At 44.4% G+C, this 18,961-nt stretch overlaps 1 protein-coding gene across 1 annotated transcript; it reads left to right on the plus strand.

Moving 5' to 3' along the window:
- Nucleotides 1-1,405: 1,405 nt before the first annotated feature.
- On the plus strand, nucleotides 1,406-17,155 carry TMEM218 (transmembrane protein 218). The gene is made up of 4 exons (XM_059414416.1): nucleotides 1,406-1,511; nucleotides 11,787-11,896; nucleotides 12,760-12,862; nucleotides 16,336-17,155. Exons 2-4 carry the CDS (start codon nucleotides 11,787-11,789, stop codon nucleotides 16,468-16,470), a joined length of 348 nt encoding a protein of 115 aa, XP_059270399.1. The 5' UTR covers nucleotides 1,406-1,511; the 3' UTR covers nucleotides 16,471-17,155.
- The last annotated feature ends 1,806 nt before the right edge of the window (nucleotides 17,156-18,961 follow it).

The raw sequence follows: 18,961 nt of genomic DNA on the forward strand, positions 1-18,961 counted from the left end.
CTTAACGTATTTCCTAATGGTTTCATATGCTGTTGGCAGTAACAAACCACAGCCTACTAAGTATTCACAGGAATCACACAGTATTTTCTGTATTCTTATAGTCTCTACCAGTGCTTAGTCACAGTTAACACTCGATTCCAATGAAATGAATTAATCAAAATAATGGCTTTCTTAACATCAGAGCTCTGCATTGGCCCAAGTGGTTCAGTTGTTAAACAAATAAGAAGTAGTTTGTTAGGACATATGACTGCAAATGAAACCTTAAAAGTAAATTTGAGACTTACATTTAATGGAATTCAACCATCTTCTTCCATTTTACCCATAAAGCTATGACGCAGGAGCTGAATTCCCTAAATCAGAGTTTCAGTGTTTCAGGACTGAATAGTTTGCTTCATGATGTTTCAGAATGTTGTCTAAGGTCAAAGATGCAAGTACTGCAGTTCTCAAATTTGGTATTGTTTATTTTGAGTGTTGTCTGTTTTCCCTTCCTGATTCAGCCGTGGAGCGTGCATCCTCTGTCCTATTTCCATTGGTTGGCCTGATTTATGGATATTTTGGTCTAACGGGCCATACAAAGCTTTGGAACAAAATCACGGCGAGCTTTAGTTTGCAGTTAGGTAAGAGCAGTCGGCTAAGGCATGAACAGTTCCAGCTGCCTGGAGGTGTGGCTACTGATTTATTTGACGGACCCTTGCCTCGCTTCTTCAATCTGTCCCATGAGAAGAATCATTCTTGCCACAGTCTACTTCCTAAGGCTAACGGAAGAACAGCTCCAAATAAAATAAGGCGAGGCAGGGATAAACGAAAATCTGACGCTGGTACATACAACTTGTGCTTCGGACTCGGTTCCGTCCGGGGGTGGGATGGGGTGGGATGGGGTGGGATGGGGTGGGAGGTTTTAGGAACCCTCAATGTCAGAGCCTGACCTCACCTCTCCGAGGCCTAACCTGACTTGCCCCTGGAGTCCCACCACCCACCCAAACCAGTGGGTCGGGGACTGAGATGTCCATCAGACTCCGAAACAGACATTAACGTCTAAACCGCTGTACAAATCTCGGACTTCTAGACTAGGCGAAGGTGTTGCCTTCCTCCGCTTCACAACCTCGCTGTAGTCTCCATAGTAACAGCGAGGGAGGCCGGGAGAACGCCTAACAACCCGCCCCCACGCTAGACTGACCAATGGTTCCGTGGGTTACCTAAGAGATGGTGTGATTGACAACAGGGTGGGACGGGAGGCGGAGCCAGGACTGCCTCGATCCAATCGAACTTGAGGCCGGTCTCGGGTCCAATAGCACCCACCAATCGGAAGGCGTAACGGAGTGCGACGTGCCCACCCACCACGGTTAGCGTTGCCTGGAGGCGCTGCTGTTGTAAGCAAATGAGAAGGAAGCTAGGCGTTGAAAGAGCGGCGCTGATTAGCGAATCTGGAATCACCTGGATGAAAGCCCACTTGTGATTCGTCACAAGTAGACCGAAGCCCCTGTGGGCTGGAACGGGCCGGACAGTGAGGTGTGAGTAGGGGACCCGGGAGAGGGAGGGCCTGGTGAGGGGGAGACGAGGAAAGTTGTGGGGGCGTGGGGTGCTGCCGCGAAGGGAGAATGGCGGAGGCTGGGGCTGGGGAGGCTAGAAGATGCCGCGGGCGGATGGCTCTGCGCAGACTCTCAGACCACCCTTACCGCCGACCTGCTCCCAAGGCCCGGCGGCTAATAAACACTTAATTGGGGCTGAGAAAGAAGGGATGCTTTCTTTGTCGTGCTCCTAAGAAAGTGAATGTCAGTGTCTGATTCAAATACCTATGACCGAGACCGTAGTCTCTCCAGTTACTGCGAGGTAGCCCGGCGAACATTCTGATGAGACCCGGGGGCGACGTTTTCCTGCCGCCAGTTTGAACGAGCCGCAGGGCTGGGGAGAGACGCTAGAGCCCGCGTTCCGGGGTGCTGACTCCAGCGCTGGAGTGCTGCTGTCCGGGGAGCGCCTGGGGAGGTAGCTTCCAGACGGCCCGCACGCGGCCCGGGAAAGTGGGTGGAAGGACGGGTCTGGATCCACTGGATCCCGTTTTTTCGCAGTGCGTTAGGACCTGAGGCCACATCGATGGCATTTACGTAGCTCCACAATTGATTTCTCCCAGGCTTGCATTTTACTTAATTACAAAGGTAGAAGCATTATCCTAGTACATTAAAATTCAAACCGTAGTGAAATGTTCACTGTAGAAAAATGTATGTGCGATATCCGCCCCCCCTCCCCATTATATTTGAAGGTTTGGAATGGTTATAAAGGAAAGTGGAAAGAAATCCTGAAGAAGGGCCATTCCTTCCTGTAATCTCTGTTTTCTGCTGCCTTCAAGGTCTTGAGTCTGAAAATGTAGGAATGGGTTAGATATCTAGCTCCCACCACCAGCCCCACTAGGACCAACTTACCCTCCACGGAATCCACATTTGTACCCGACTGTAAGTCATCTCCTAATGGCCATTAGTATACTCACGCATGGTGGACAGCCATGGCGAGCCGTGTATTTTTAATCGACTGGGCTGTATGCATGAATGTATGCCTCTCTCAGTTTTCTCTGAGAGCTGTGAGAAACGGTATGTAGAACTAACAATAAATGAGTGAGCAGTGCACTATACAGACCTCTAAAAGTTTGGGACGATCTCTTCCCAAAGAAAGACCTCACAGTAGGAGCACAAAGGGGGGAAATTGGCCCTGGGGTTGCTCTGGTTGTCAGCTACTAAACAGGGTGTTCAAATGGAGACATTTCTTTATTCTGACTCTAGTCCACCTGCTTTAAATGCCACAGACTTAAGTGGACTTACTCTGGAAAGCAAGTTGGCTAAACCATCTGTTCTCAAAGAAGGTTTGGAAAAGTCCTGGACATGTATCCAAAACACCATTGTTTTAATTTTTTAATCATATTTACTCAATAATTTAGCTATTCCACTATGAGAAATAATCATTAGTATTATTCCCACACAGAATTAACAAGATAAAATGACCAGATATTCACATCTTTCCCACAGCAGCACTCTATACTATATCCAGGCTTCCCTTTCCATGCTTAGCCAGAAAATGTACACAGTTTGTTTATAAAGTGATGAACCACATTCTTAGAAGAGCTTGGGGATAGTTGTCTCATTACTTTAAAGCCATGCCACATATGGATTCCCAGTGTCTCATAAACCTTTAATATTCCATGGGGGATTGAAGGGCCTTGTTTCTAATGGTACCAACTTCGACCACCACTTGCCTTGTATTCTAGGCGTTAGAGTTGGTCCAAGTTTTACAAGTTATTTCTATAGTTTATCCCAAGCATCGGCAATTAAACTTGACTAGTTATCTTGTTAGGATAGTGCCATCAGCACAGTCAACCAAGCAGGAAACCTGAGTCATCTCTAATACCTTTTCCCTTGACTCCTTTCCATTTCCACAGCTAAGACTGAAGGCCAGACCCTCATCATCCCTTATCCAGAGAGTCCCCTATTGGTCCCCAATCTGGTCTCTGATCTCAATTCATATGCACTGAGCCTCCAGCTACCTCTTTAAAAATTAAGAATTCTCTGAAGAATTTCATAAATCGAGACTATTATACTGGCTAGTATAACAGATACCTATGCCCTACTAACTAGCTTAAACAAACATGAACATTTTGGCACATCTGCTCAAGTTTTTTCTTTTAAAGAAACAAAACATCACTGATTGAATTAAGATCCTTCTGTTCTCTTTTCTGGCCCCATTTGCTTTCCTTTGGAAATTGTTGTGCATCATTCATGCCCATGTATTCTTTTTTTTTTTTTTTTAAAGATTTTATTTGACAGGGGCGCCTGGGTGGCTCAGTGGGTTAAGCCGCTGCCTTCGGCTCAGGTCATGATCTCAGGGTCCTGGGATCGAGTCCCGCATCGGGCTCTCTGCTCAGCAGGGAGCCTGCTTCCCTCTCTCTTCCCCCTGCCTGCCTCTCTGCCTACTTGTGATCTCTGTCTGTCAAATAAATAAATAAAATCTTTAAAAAAAAAAAAAGATTTTATTTGACAGACAGAGATCACAAGTAAGCAGAGAGGCAGGCAGAGAGGAGGAAGCAGGCTCCCTGCTGAGCAGAGAGCCCTATGCAGGGCTCGATCCCACAACCCTGAGACCATGACCTGAGCCGAAGGCAGAGGCTTTAACCCACTGAGCCACCCAGGCGCCCCATGCCCATGTGTTTATATTTGTACAATATATATGCATTTTGTAAACAATACGTCACTTTTTAAAGATTTATTTATTTTTTTGAGAGAGAGAGAGCTTGTGTGAGAGAGTACAGGGCGGGGAGGGAGGCAGAGGGAGGGAGAAAGAGAAACTTAGGCAGACTCCACACTGAGCAGAGACTACTGAGCAAGAGCCCTACGAAGAACTCGATCTCAGGACCGAGATGACAATGTGAGCTGAAACCAAGAATCAGATGCTTATTTGCGCCACTGAGTGGCACAATCGGTTACTTTCATTACTTTCTTAATTTTGAAAATACAAGTGGTATCACACTGTGGGCTTCATTTTGTAATTTGCTTTTATCACTCAACATTGTTTTGGAGATAACATTCATATCAATACAGATAGCCAAGTTCATTTTAAGTGTTCATGATGAGTATATAATATTGTGTCCATTCCCTTATTGATAGACCTTTTGTTTTTTTTCCAGATGTTTTGCTCTTTTGAAAAAAAAAATACTGCAGTGAACATCCTTGTACATGTCTCTTTATGCAAGAGTTTTTCTGGAGTGTTGGTTCTCCAAGGGGATGGTACCGCCCTGTAGGTCATTTTGGAATTTGTGAGAGCACATTTGGTTATTGTTGTGATTTAGAAACACTACTGGGGTTTACAGAGCAGGGCTGGGGATGCTAGATTGCCGCAAAGAATTGTCCTGCATCATTTTCAAGTGTCCCACAGGATCCTCATTTCCAATCTCAGCCTAGAACCTAACTCCATTTTTCATATAAACATAATGTATTCTTTGGCAGAGTGTGACATAGTAGAATTTCCAGGAATGCAACTCAAATGTAAATCAAGGGGAAATTATACTTACTTGTGTTTTGGAACTTTCACAAGAGTTGTTCATCACTTGAGAAAATCACAGAGCTGAAGGCAGCCCAGCTCGTGGTATTTGAGTTGCCACACAGCACACCTGCATGGGCCCGCATTTGTAGCTTTGCGCTCATGAGGATTCTAAGTTTAGGTGCAAGCATCTGACTGCTGTACTTCATTATATATTCTGGTGTAGTCAGCCTGAACATTTGTATATTTAAACATATGCTGTTTTATTATGAATTACTTTCCATTTAAAATTGGCTTGTATATGACATAAAGTAGAGGTCGAGGATGACTGCTTTCTGATTGGATAATCATTTGTCCCAACACCATCCAGGAAATCCTTTACCTGCTGAATCAGAACCAACTCTGTCCTATACCAAGTTTTCATAAATGCATGGATCTGTTCCTGGGCTCTCTGTTTTATTCCACTGATCCATGTGTCTTTATGCCATATCACACTGTTTTAATTACCTTGGTTTTATAATGTGTCTTGCGGCAGTTGGTAACAAGAAAGGCAAGTCTCCATCCTAGTTCTCAAAATTGTTTTCGCTATTCTTGGGCTTTTGCTCTTGCATATGAATTTGGGATACGTTTTCAAGTTCCATGAGCTCCACAAAAAATTATTTTGAGATTTTGGTTAGAATTGCATTGAATTGATGTTGAGATCTTTTATTATTGAACCGTCCTGTCCAAGAATGTTGGTGATTTTCTACTCTGGTTATTCTATTCAGGCCTTTAAAGAAAAATAGCTTTGGGGGTGCCTCGGAGGCTCAGTCAGTTGAGTGTCCGACTCACAGTTTTGGTTCAGGTCATGATCTCAGGGTCATGAGATCAAGCCCTGCCTTGACCTCCTCACTCAGCACAAGGTCTGTTGTCCATCTCCCTACCCCCTTGTGAGTTCTCTCTCTCTCTCTCATAGACAGATAGATAGATAAATAGATAAATAAATAAATAAAGTATTTTTAATACGTTTGAATAAAGTTTAGCAATTTTTGCTGTAAAAATCTTACATCTTTCTTTGTATTTATTCCTACTTATACCAGAAATATACACATCTTTCTACTATGAAAGTTTCAAATACATTCAAAAGTATAAAAAATAGTATAGCAAACACTCATGTACTCATGATCCAGCTTCAACAGTTATTGCGTGACCCGTCCTATTTCACGTTAACCCCCTTCACCTTTCCCTGGATAATCCTAAAGTTCCCGGACATATATTATCGGTGGTATGTCTGTGCATGTCTATATGTATGTTGTAATCTTTTAGCAGTGTAGCCACAGTGTCATCACATTTTTTTTTTTTTTTAAGATTTTACTCATTTGGGGGGGGTAGAGAGAGAAAATGCATGTGGATGAGCATGAGTGAGGGGAGGAACATTGGGAAAAGGACAGGCAAGACTCTAAGTGGAGCTTAGAGCGGAACCTGGGGCTCGATCTCATAATCCTGAGATCATGACCAGAGCCGAAACCAAGAGTCAGCCACTTAACCCACTGAGCCACCCAGACACCCCAATATCATCACATATAAAACAAAATAATAATTCCTTAATACCATCCAAAATGCAAATACTGTTCAGAGTTCCCCAGTTGCCTCATGAAAGGTTTTTGATGTTTGGTTTCTTGGAATCAGGGTTCCATTTACCCCATATCTTTGTCAACACTTGGTGGTGTTACCTTCCCCAGAGCAAAATAATAACCAAGAATTTAACTTTGAACTGCCCTTTCTCATCTTCCATGTAACTGTTGATAAATGTTTTCGCTCTTCCTTATTTTGTTTTAATTGTTGAAGTGTAATTGACATACAGTTTCAGGTGTACAACATATGGAATCTCTCTGACATACTTATTTTATAACTGGAAGTTTATACCTTCGTGGCCATTCTGGTGGGTATCTGGTGGGTACTGCAGGGTGGTTTTCATTTCAGTTTCCTGATGAGTAATGGAGTTGAGCACCTTTCACATCTTTATGGGCCGTTCATATATTCACTTTAAGTTTCTGAAAGAGGTATATTAAAATCTCCGCTAAATTTGTGGGTTTGTCCATTTATTGCAGTGATTCCTTTTGACTTTACATATTTTAAAATTTTGTCTTGGGTTTATATTTGTCCTGAGTTGGTTTTCTGTTTGTTTGTTTGGGTTTTTTTTGTTCAGTTTTCTTGTTGGGGACTGTCGCTCTTAATACCTTTGAAAGCTTTCCATTCTATTTTGTTTGATACTAATATTGCTTCACCAGATTTTATTTTGTTTGGTTTGGCTTTTTTAAAATTGTGGTAAAACACACATACCTTGAATTCACCATCTTAACCACGTTAAATGTTTGGTTAAGTAGTCTTAAGGATATTCACATTGTTGTGCAAGGGATCTCTGGAACTTTTTCATTTTACAAAACTGAAACTCTGTATCTGTTGGACAACATCCTCCCATCTTCCCCTTTTCCCCCTTGTTTTTGTTTTATTTGTATTTGCTCTTTCAGTTTCTTTATCAGTTGCCTTTTTTCAGTATCTCTCTCATTATTCTTTCCATGCAAAGAGCATCCAGTATGAAAATCTCCTTTAATATTCGAGAATAATCATGTGTGTTTACTTTGATGACTGTTATATTTGGGTTTATTTTACAATCTTGTGTTGTATTTTCTAAGTTCCTTGCTTTTTCTTTGTTTCTCTCCCCTCTTGCCTTCTGCCCTCTTTATTTTTTTCACTCTATTAGTGTGGAAGTTATTTACCCTGTTTCTGTTATTTGGTGTTCACCTATATGTTTTTTAACATGCAGATTTAGTTTAACAAAGCCTACAGGTGATCATTAACTGGCATCTCTTCCAGAGCAAAATAATTACCAATAATTTCACTTGGAACTGCCTTTCTCATCTTCCACATAACTGTTGACAAATATTTCAGCTCTTCCTTGTTTTTATTTTCTTTATTATTAAAGTATAATTGGCATACAGTGTTATATTAGTTTCAGGTGTACAACACATTGAATCTCTGTGACTTATTGTGTAACTGGAAGTTTGTACCTTTTAATCCTCTTTAGCTACCTTATCTATATCCATTCCTCCATCCATGGACACTTAGGTTGCTTCCATATCTTGGCTAGTGTAAATAATGCTGCAATAAACATAGGCTGCTCAGATTAGTGTTCCCATTTTCTTTGGGTAAATTCCCAGTAATGGAATCACTGAATCATATCATATTTCTATTTTTAATTTTTTGAGGAACCTCCATACTGTTTTTCAAGTGGTTGTACCAATTTACGTTCCACCAGTAGTGTATGAAGGTTTCTTTTCTCCACATCCTCACCAACACTTGTTCTTTCTTGTCTCTTTCTTGTCTAGCCATTCTGACTAGTGTAATATCTCATTGTGATTTTGATTTGCATTTCCCTGATGATGAATGATGTTGAGCATCTTTTCACGTGTCTGTTGGTCATCTGAATATCTTTGGAAAAATGTTTCTTCAGAACCTCTACCCATTTTTTCATCAGATTGGTTTTTGGTGTTGAGTTGTAGAAGTTCTTTATGTATTTTTGGTATTAACTCCTTATGGAAAATACCATTTGCAAATATCTTTTCCCATTCACTAGGTTGCCTTCTTGTTTTGTTGATTGTTTCCTGGGTCGTGCAAAAGCTTTTTATTTTGGTGGAGTCCTAAATAAATTTTGGTGGAGTTTATTTTTGCTTTTGGTTCCCTTGCCTGAGGAGACATATCCATATTGTGTTGCTATTGTTCTTCTTTGTTTTTAACTCCTCAAACAATTAGCCCTTCTTTTCATTACAGAAGTCTTTACTATCAGTATTACCCAGTATTTTTCTTACCGTCCCTCCTTACATTTCATGCCTACTTTCTTGGTTCATTTTCATTCTTGCTCAAGTATAGCTATGAGAGCCATTTCACTCCTTTTATGTCCAACCCAAATTTATTTTATACCCACTCTAGTGGGAGCCTTGCCCGCTGACTTGTGTGGCATCCCTACCAAGAGGTTTCAGTTGTCTCTGCCGGGATCCCACGAGTTTCTCACTTTGAGATTGGTTTTATGTAAATCTTCCTTCTCAAGATTCCCATACCGCTTTGGTAGTATGATTTGAACCCCGCACTGGCATGTGGTGTTGGCTTGGGATTCAGATTTCTCTTGGGTTAGTCTGTTTTTCACTCACGGCCTGAGGTACTTGGCCAACTTTCTTCCAACAGAGTCAGTAGCAAATGTTCTAGTCCCTGTTTCAAAGACAACTAAGCCCTTTCTGGGTTTATCTTTATGCCTTGTTCTTCATTCAGTTCTCTGTGTCGTAGGTCTGAGACCTCATCTGTTCAGGAGGGACCACTCCATGGGTCTGCAGCTGGTTTTAGTAACCCTGTAGACCTTTGGGCTCAGCTCCTGCTCACCACTCAGATTCTGATATGTGCTTTCATTTATGATACTTAAGGATTTTCCGTTATTGCTTCCGAGCTCTGCTGTGTATTGAGTTCTTTTTGCGTAATTTTACAAAGCATTTCTATGTGTCCACTGTTGTGCGAGGTGCTTCCCGTGTTAGGGCTGTCCAGCATATTGGCCAGAAATTGCAATCCTCTTGCTAACGTTAAATATCAGCCCTTCATTCGATTTCTGTGGATTTGTTAGCACTGCTTCATTTATTCATCCAACAAATATTTCTTGTTTATTATACCTGTGGTAAGAACTGGGGATACTGTGGGAAGCAAGATATAAAATCTCTGCCCTCTTGGAGTTTGCTATCCTGGTTGGAGACATAGAAAGTAAACCGGTAAATAGTAAGTTAAAAAAGTGAACTACAGTTTGTGAAATGGACCCTGAAGGAAATAAGGAGTGATGGAGGGTAATTGTTCGGGGTGTTCCTTTAACCAGAGCCATGAGGGAAGACCTTTATGAGGAAGGCACATTTAAAGCTGAGATCAGACAGATGAGGAGAAGCCAGTCCCACAAATAGTGGAAGGTTCGTGGGGCTTGTGGATTAATTCCAGACAGTGGAAACAGCAAGTATAGGGACCCAGCGGTAGGGAAACTCTTGGCACTTTAGAGTTATTGGGGTAATACCGTGCGCTCTAATGAGGGGGGTGCCCCAGATAGATTAGAGAAGCAAGTGAGAGCCCAGTCCACCTGCTGCCACTCCTCTCTCGGCCTACCCCTTCCCGTACCTGTCGTCTTACCACATGGATTCTTTCCCAAATGGGCCTATGGGAAGTCATCTCCTCATTGAGGCCCTTCTCCTCAGCTCCCACTTTGTCCCACTTTGTATGCTGTCTCCTTATCAGAGTGCGGCATGGATAGCTGTTTACATGACAGTGTTCCCCAGTGGGCCTGCAGCTTCTGTCAGAAGATACATCTTATCTGCCCTTGTGATCCCCAGACCGTGGCACAGTATAGATGTTGACTGAATAAATGTTTGTTTGTTTGGCAGTTTATGCCCAGGGCTTCCTTTCCAAACTTTCCAATGCCTTTATGACAGAACTTCTCATAGATAATAATTTTTGTGGTATTTAAACCATCACGGTAAAGAAAACCATGAACTGAGGAGGAATTTATTTGCTTAAGATTTGTCTCTGATACTGAAGTGGAAAATCAGGCATGCTCTAGACTCAGTGGAGTGGGTGGCCCACTGAGTGATGGCCCCTCAAAAGATCGTGCCCACATCCTAATCCCTGGAACCTGGGAGCATGACCTGATGGAGAAGGAGGGTCTTTGCAGACGTAACTGAGGATCTTGAGAGGAGAACAAACCAGATTCTTTGGGTGGACACTAAGTCCACTACAAGTGTCCTCATAAAAGACAGAGGAGGAAGTGACAGAGACACAAAGGAGAAGGCCATGGAAAGATGGAAACAGAGATTGGAACTATGCAGCTGCAAGCCAAGCAATGCCTGGCCCTCCAGATGCTGGAATATCCTGGAAGCATTGTCCTGTAGAGCCTCTAGAGGCAGCCCAACCTGGCAGGCCCCTTGATTTCAGATTTCTGGCCTCCAGTACCGTGACAGGATACCGTTCTATTGTAAGCCACTGGTTTGTGAATACATAGCCCTTTGCATGATGCCTCACTTACGTGTTCTGTGACACGGCTATAGTAAGACCTACTTCAGACACCTGCGGCCATGAGTAAATGAAATGTATTTGTAAGATACTTAGCACTCCGTGAATGCTCAAATACAGTGAGGCTCCTTTCTTCTTCATCGTCCTTGTCTTCTTCAAGGGCTTAGGAGTTTGCTTCCTTTGGTGAAGAAAATCTCAACGACATAGGGGGACATTTCTGTGTTATGATTGTCTGGGTCTCTCTTTTCTTTTCTTTCCCTCCCTCCCTCCCTCTCTCCCTTCCTAAGATTTTATTCATTTATCTGTCAGAAGGATAGCAAGGGAGCACAAGTAGGGGGAGCAGCAGGCTGAGGGAGAAGCAAGCTTCTCGCTGAGCAAGGAGCCCAATATGGGGCTTGATCCCAGGACCCTGGGATCACAACCTGAGCTGAAGACAGATGCTTAACCGACTGAGCCACCCAGGCATCCCAGGATTTCAGTTTTCTAAATCCTCTGAAGGGACTGGACTTCCCCCAAAGATCTGTACCAGTTAATCCTGCCATCACATCAGTCATCAGAAGTTCGTCAGACTGAGTTCAGACTTTCTGTACTTGCATTTGTCTGAACACCCTCACGCATACCGGGAGAGGGAGGAAGACAGGCAGAACTGGCGCAGGGGGTGTGCGGGGTGCAGCGCTCACACTTCTTCTCCCCCACAGATGGCTGGCACCGTGCTAGGGGTGGGGGCCGGTGTGTTCCTCTTGGCCCTCCTCTGGGTACTGGTGCTGCTGCTGTGTGTGCTGTTATCCAGAGCCTCTGGGATAGCCAGGTAAGGCCTTCTCTCCAGCTGGGAGTCCAAGGTAAAAGCAATTAGAACTGAAATCGCTGATGTTCGTGAAACTGTTAGAATCCAGAAGATCATTTTTGTAATTACTGGCAGTTTGAATGAGTTGCATTTTAACCCGTTATTATAAGCACTGACTGCGTTATTTATGCTCTGACGCAGAGGTGAGAGGAGAAAGGAAATGGTGTTTTCTAGCTCTCACTGTTGAGGCGATGGGGTGGGACAGAAGAGACAAAAAGGGAATCCGCATTCGCTGCCTGTTGAACTTCTTGGGAGGGTGTATGTATGTGTGTTTCTGAATTGTTCCGACTTAGGGCACTTGCTTGGTCCAGTCCCTGAGGCTCTGACTTGGGAATGGGGACACTGCAGACGTGCTGATGGCTTAGGCTGGCTCTCTTTAGGACACTGGCCTCAGTACACAGACCACGCCCACACTTCAGAGCTGTGCTGTGGCCAGACCGTGTCCGGATGAAGCAGCGAGCAATGTAATTTGCCAAAGTCTTCCAGCTAAAGACAGAGAAGTTGAGAAGAGAGAAGGGCTGCTTTGATTGTTCATGATTATGAACATACAGAGGCAAAATAAAAAATACCCATTCTCATTCTTAAGAATTTGGGATTACCAGGCATCAACAGGAATGCATCCAGTTGGGGGCCTGTCCAAAAAGAAGGGCTCTGGGCTGAAGGGGAGAGATTTCTAAATTCTCCGGACAGCGTGGGCAGCAGGGCTCTGGGCCTTGTTAAGAGACTGAAACTTAGAATATTGGCTCCAGGGAAAAGCTGCTCCAGACCTAACTGAAGAGAGAGGAATCTGTAAACCATGCTCGTAACATTCTGTCTTTGGACCCCAGGTTCTCTGTCGTTTTCGTGTTCTTCGGTGCTCTGATCGTCACGTCGGTTCTGCTGCTCTTTCCCCGAGCCGGTGAAGTCCCAGCCCCTGAGGTAGAAACAAAGGTACAACTACTGGCTTTATTTCGCCTCCTGAGTCATAACTCTTGTCTGCCTTGATCTACACCTTCATCTTGCCCTGAGCTGCTCCCCCTGTGACAGGCCAGCTGAAATGTGATAGAAGCGTAAAGTTAACATGAGAGGGGGATAGCTTGGAGGGAGTTTTACATTCCCCTGTCCTTTCACCCGGGACAAAAATCTCACTGTGATTCACACGTGCAAACCATGGGGCAGTTATTTGCCTGATTCGATGCCTGCTGGTCATTAAGCTGCACAAGCAGTGTGTTCGAGAGCCACCTGACACTGTGGGGGCCGGAGATGAGAAAATGAGTTCAGAGTAGGAACAGGGTCTGGCCCTGAAGTGCAGGTGTCCCCATCCCGGTAGTTTGGGCGCAGAAACCCAAATCCTGGCCAAAGTGTATGCGGTGCCTTGGGCGTGCTGAGCGGCCTGCTGAGCGGCGTGCTCGCCCGTCTCCGTGTGTTTGATTCCTCCACCTGTGCTCTGAAGGGACAACTCTCCATAGAGAAGGTAGGTGGGGAGAGAGCATTTCTGTGGAAAGCATAGGTTGTGGAGACAGCTGAATGCGGTACTGACTACCATCTGGGGGATCAGCTGGCCTGCGTTCCTGGAACCCCATCAACCTGCGCCCACCTCTCTAGAGGGATAATTACCATCTCCCTCAGAGTCCTTCTGGAGACCTCACCTGTCGGCTTCACTCCTTCCTGGGGCACTTCTTATCTCCCATTACTCCTTCTAGCAGTTTCTTTCCTCTCAACTTCCCATTTGCATTTTTTAAAGTGGTAATGATGACATTAACTCACTTTTTTTTTGTTGGGGGAGAAGGAGATGGGGAAGGGGAAGAGGGAGAGGGAGAGAGAAGAAATCTGAAGCAGACTCCCCACTGAGCTCAGAGCCTGCTACAGAGCTCAGTCCCACAACTCTGAGATGACCTGAGCCGAAATCAAGAGTTGGATGCTCAACTGACCAAGCCACCCAGGTGCCCCATCTAACATTTTCAAGGGATTTCTCTGTGTGAGGTTGTTTGCTAAGCACCTTGTTTGCATTATCTCACTTAAACCTAAGATAACCCTAAATTGTATGAAGTAGGTACTATTATTATCCCCAATTTATAGGTTAGGACACCGAGGCTATAAGAGGTTAAGTAACTTGCCCAGGGTCATATACGTATGGGAAGAGTCAGAGCAGGGATTCAAGCTGAGGTCTGTCTGCAAAACCTTCACTGTTGGGGACTCATCAGAATTTTGGGGGCCATCACAGAGAGTTCATGGGTGAGCATCGACAGTAGACCACAGTATACAGAATTATACAACTTCCTGACTACAACTGGCACACCTTTATAACTCTGTCTACAACTAATCATGGCAAAAGGAAGGAATTTCGTTCTGAAAAGTCCATGGGACGTAATACCACGCACGTAAGGAATCGTTTCCATACGTGTCAGGGATTTTGGTCAGCATTTGAAAACCACTCTGTTGGTGCAAATACCAAGTGTGGGGCCAGGAATAGACTCCTGCCTCCGTTTCCCTGTCGGAGAGGGGATGGGTGAGGAAGGGCCATATCTCTGGATGGCTGTGGATGTGAATATTGGAAGAAGGGCACAGAGAACACACTGTTTTGAATTCAGTCCTTCTATCCTCTGTCCTACGAGTTGCAGACCCAGGAGACAAGAAGGAGGTTTGAGCAAAATATGTCCGTCAGCGAGGCCAACAGAATTGGTGTTTTCATTTTCAGGGTTTGAGCACTGGCCCCTGCAGCAGCCTGGCTCGATACTGTATCAATAATACATGACCTGGGCCTTCGGCACCCAAGGCCTGCTAATTGGCTAATTAAAAAGTGAAACGTGTCAAACGAGCAAACATGTAGCCCGCGAGAGACTTGTTCGGTACTGGAGTCAAGGTCAAAGTTATGTTAAAGCTGTTTTATCAAACTGACCTTTGTTGTAAGTTGGCTGTTGGGGTAATCTCTGGAGCAGCCCTTTTCTTCTTGGTATCTTGGGATCTCGGTGATCAGAGCAGTGCGAGGACTTGGCAGGTCCTCCGTGTCACACCATTGTATTAGCTTCCTGTTGCCGCTGTAACAAATCACCACCGACTTCGTGGCTTACAACACAGACAGATTATCTTACAGTTCTGTGAGTTAGGAGTCGAAACACAGTCGCCCTGGAATAGAGTCAGGGGTTGGCAGGGCTGTCTTCCTTCCTGGAGGTTCTGGGGAAGAATTTGTTTCTTTGTCCTCTCAGCTTCTAGAGGCTGCCTTTGGCTAGCGGCCCCTATGCTCTGTCCTCAGAGCCAGCAAGGTGACCTCTCGCCGACTCTACTTGCATCTTTCCCTCTCTTTCTTTGACCTTCTCTTCTGCCTCCCTCTTCCAGGTTTAAGGACCCTTGTGATTACACTGGGCCCACCTGGATTAGAGAATCCAGGTTAATCTCCCTATTTTAAAGGTCACCCATTAGCAACCTCAATTCCACTGACAACCCTATTTCTCCTTTGCCATGTAACCTAACATATTCACCATTTCTGGAGGTTAGGATGTGGACATTTGGGGGCCATTATTCTGTCTCCCACAATCGCTTCTCAGATATTTTCGGTTCTTTTCCCTTTGGGAAGCTGTGAAGTCACCCCATTACTTGGTTCGTGTTCCTGCTCCATTAGGTCCATTAGATTAATTTGCTTTTTCCTGCCCTGATTTAAGCACCACCATTTGGATCTGGGGAGAGTAGAGCTCTGGCAGCAGACAGTAGACAAGTGGGCAGAGCCAATTCTAAGTGTAGGTTTTGTCAGCAAAAACCAGCAGCTTTGGGGCTTCAAGTATGATCGGTTGCCAGGCAGCCAGCTGGATGGTTTGGGGCTCGTTATCTGTCCTCTCAACATTTTAATATCTCAGGCAAATGGCCATTTAGCCTAAGCCTTGGAGTGCTGGATTATGAATGGTAGGGTCCAGGACTCTTGTGATGACAGTTCTAAAGAATCACCTTTCCATTTTAAAAAGGAACCCTCTGGAATCGGCAGTGGGTTGATGATTTGGGGGCTTGATCTTGGATATATGGGGGTTATTATACCATCATCTTTTTATATGCGTTTAAAATTCTCCATAACAAAAAATTTAACAACAAAAAAGAGCTTTTCTAAGACCAAGCAAGCAAGCTCCTCATGAATTCTTTCAGATAACTGATTTCAGAACATAAAAGAGCTCATCCAAGGTCTTCACAGTGTTCGTGAACCTCCTCTTAAATTGAGCCATATTTTTCCCTGTACTTCATTAATCTTGTCTTTTTCTTGTGTTTCTGGCACAGAGTTAAGGTTCTTTCCTAATGGTTTACAGAGGAGACTCAGAGCAGAATGTTACTGGAAGTCACAAATGCAGACAGACTCTGGGCTCACTCATCAAAGGTTTCAGATGAGCAAAAGCAGGGGGCTGGAGTGACCGTAATTTCATTTTTGATGTTTCTCTCCACAGATTGTGGATTCCTTTTTCATTGGCCGCTATGTCCTGCTGGCTTTCCTCACTGCTGTCTTCCTTGGAGGCCTCTTTTTGGTTCTCATTCATCATGTCCTAGAGCCAATCTACGCCAAACCACTGCGGTCCTACTGAGCACTGTTCTGGAAAACCAGGACCCTGTTTTGTCCTTCACGTTTGATGTCACCGGTGAGCGGAAAGGTACTGTTCAGAGCCTTGTTTGGACAGCCGTCATGCCTTAAGGTCAGGGAAATATCCATGTACAACTAGGACAAATCCCTTGAATCCTGGCTTCCAGAAATGGGGTTGCAAAATTGGCCCTGTGGAGACGATTCCCACCATCTTCAGAGGGATGTTGCGGTCTTCTTCACACTCGTTCCTCGGGTTTTCTGTCTGTTTTGAAAGGGAAGAAGTAACAGGGATCTACTTCCAGTAGAGTTTCAATCAAGACATCAGTAAATGGATTTGGGGAAAATGAGCACTTTGGCTTCTACTGTCCAAGAGACGGAAGAATCTCATCTTTTTGATAATACCCAAGATTCTTAGTTAAAAGGGTGGGATCATTGGGAAAGGAAAGGCACTCGAAGTTCAAAAGCTTATTTTAATGTGATGAGTTGGAAGACTTAACCAGGTGTTGGTTGTTGACCGTGTGCATATGGCACCACAGAACCTGTACAGGCAACAGGTATACCTTCCCTCTGCTCTAGTAAAGCAATAACCAACCAAAGGACTGGCTTTCACTTCAGACTCTTGGCTACAGCTTTCTCAATCTATATTCTATATTTCAAATTTATTTGGGGATTAAAGGAAGGATACGGAAGTGTTGGTTGGTTTGTCTTGTTGCTATAGATCTCTGGATTCTTTCTCTTTCTGAATTTGGTAGCCTTCGTGTGCCTTATTTAATTGTGATAAGAGTCCATTTTGGGTTATGATAATTTCTTTTTAGCTGTGTAGCCTTTTCTCCAAAGCTGGTGAGAAATGTACATTCCTAGGATTAGAAAGAACTTTATACCTGTGTGAGATCCCCTGCCAACCGAAATTTATTATTAAATGGAGAGCCCCTGGGCTGGTTCCACTTCAGAAGTCTCTTCCTAACTCCCTAGAACTAAATGAAGAAGGATATTCTGGCTTAAAATGAAGAACCAGAAAACAGGATGGAAAGAGAACTTTGAACATGTGTTATAGGCCAACAGTACACTAGTTCCCTTGTAATTCAATGTCTTTAAATTTTACAATATATTTATTGTAATCTGGTTTTAAAGAAGAAAAAAGTAAGGCTTAAAGAGATGAGCTGACTTGCCCAGGTGTCACGCAACAGCTAGCGTGTGCGACCAGGTGTGGCAGACCCTGAGGTCTGTCTCTGACTAGGAAGAAAACACACTGAGCTTTGTGGAGCTTTGACTGAGAGCTCAAGGAAGTCAGGGCCACGTCTCCTTCCCTTTCTGTCCTGGAGCCTGTTTTCAGTGTAGAGATGATACCGCAGTGGGGGCTAAGCTCTAAATTAAAAGAGGAGAGAATGGGTGACTCTGGGGAGTCATGGACTGGTGAGGGCTAGGTGTATTTATTTTTACACTTGAACTGTCTCTATCCTATTCGGTTTGGAAAACCTTTGCAGATAAGGCTTTGTCACAGAACACCTCAAAGGACTAGTCTCTTCATCTGGCCTAGGGCCCACAGGTGAGAACAGAAAGAAGAAACATACCTCTGAGCAGATTGGAGGGGAGAGAGGAGAAAGCAGACACGTGGGGAAAGCGGAGCAAGCAGGTGGTCAGGCTAGGTGCTCTTCTCTAGACATTTGCACTGAAGCTTCCAGGTGCACTGAAGCTGTGTGGAGATGTTGAGCCAGCCAAGTGGAGCCTGGACTCCTCTAATAAGCACAGGCAGCCATTTTTCTCCTCCTGAGAGAGTTGCTGACAGAGCAAGTCTGGGAAGACTTGTAGGTTCTGACCTTGAATCCATCTTTTTTATTCACCAACAAAGGTGTCCGACTATGAGATCAATGGATAATAGCTATGAAGTTTTGGAGGACTACTTACATGAAGAAAAATGTGTTAAGGTTGGAAACTGAAACACCACAGCTTTCTAAAGCATGTGCGTGCACGTGTGTATTTTACACAGATACATAAATGGCTGGTTTGTGTGTTAAGGGCAAAAAATACACTTTCTATGAAGTATTTTAGCGTGGCCTGTCTTCTGTAGATTCCCAGTCCATATCGACCAGCTGTGGGGAAATGACTGATAGATTACCCTCTACCTTCATACTCCAAGCAGTCATGGCCAAGCCCCAAAACACCCCCACAGGGGTGGGATAAGAAGCAGAAGGCTTAAAAAATGAATTTACTGAGAGCTCTACACAGGGCACGCCTACAGTGTTTAATATGGCGCCCCTTGGGCTCACTGCCTTCCTGGAGGCGGGGCCTAGAGGTCATCTGAGTGCCCCATTCATCATTCTTTGGTCAGTGGCTTTCAAGCATGCGGTGCTCTACTGTGCCTTACCCAGAGGGGATCCTGTAGCAGAGAGACTGTGGTGATCCACACTCTTTACAAGGCGGATAGGGAGAGTAAATCAAGAGTGCGCCATGAAAAACAGGTGGTTTCAGAGCCTGGTAAAACCTGACAGAAGCTC

This window comes from Mustela nigripes, chromosome 1 (genome assembly GCF_022355385.1).
Source record: "Mustela nigripes isolate SB6536 chromosome 1, MUSNIG.SB6536, whole genome shotgun sequence".
Lineage (NCBI taxonomy): Eukaryota > Metazoa > Chordata > Mammalia > Carnivora > Mustelidae > Mustela > Mustela nigripes.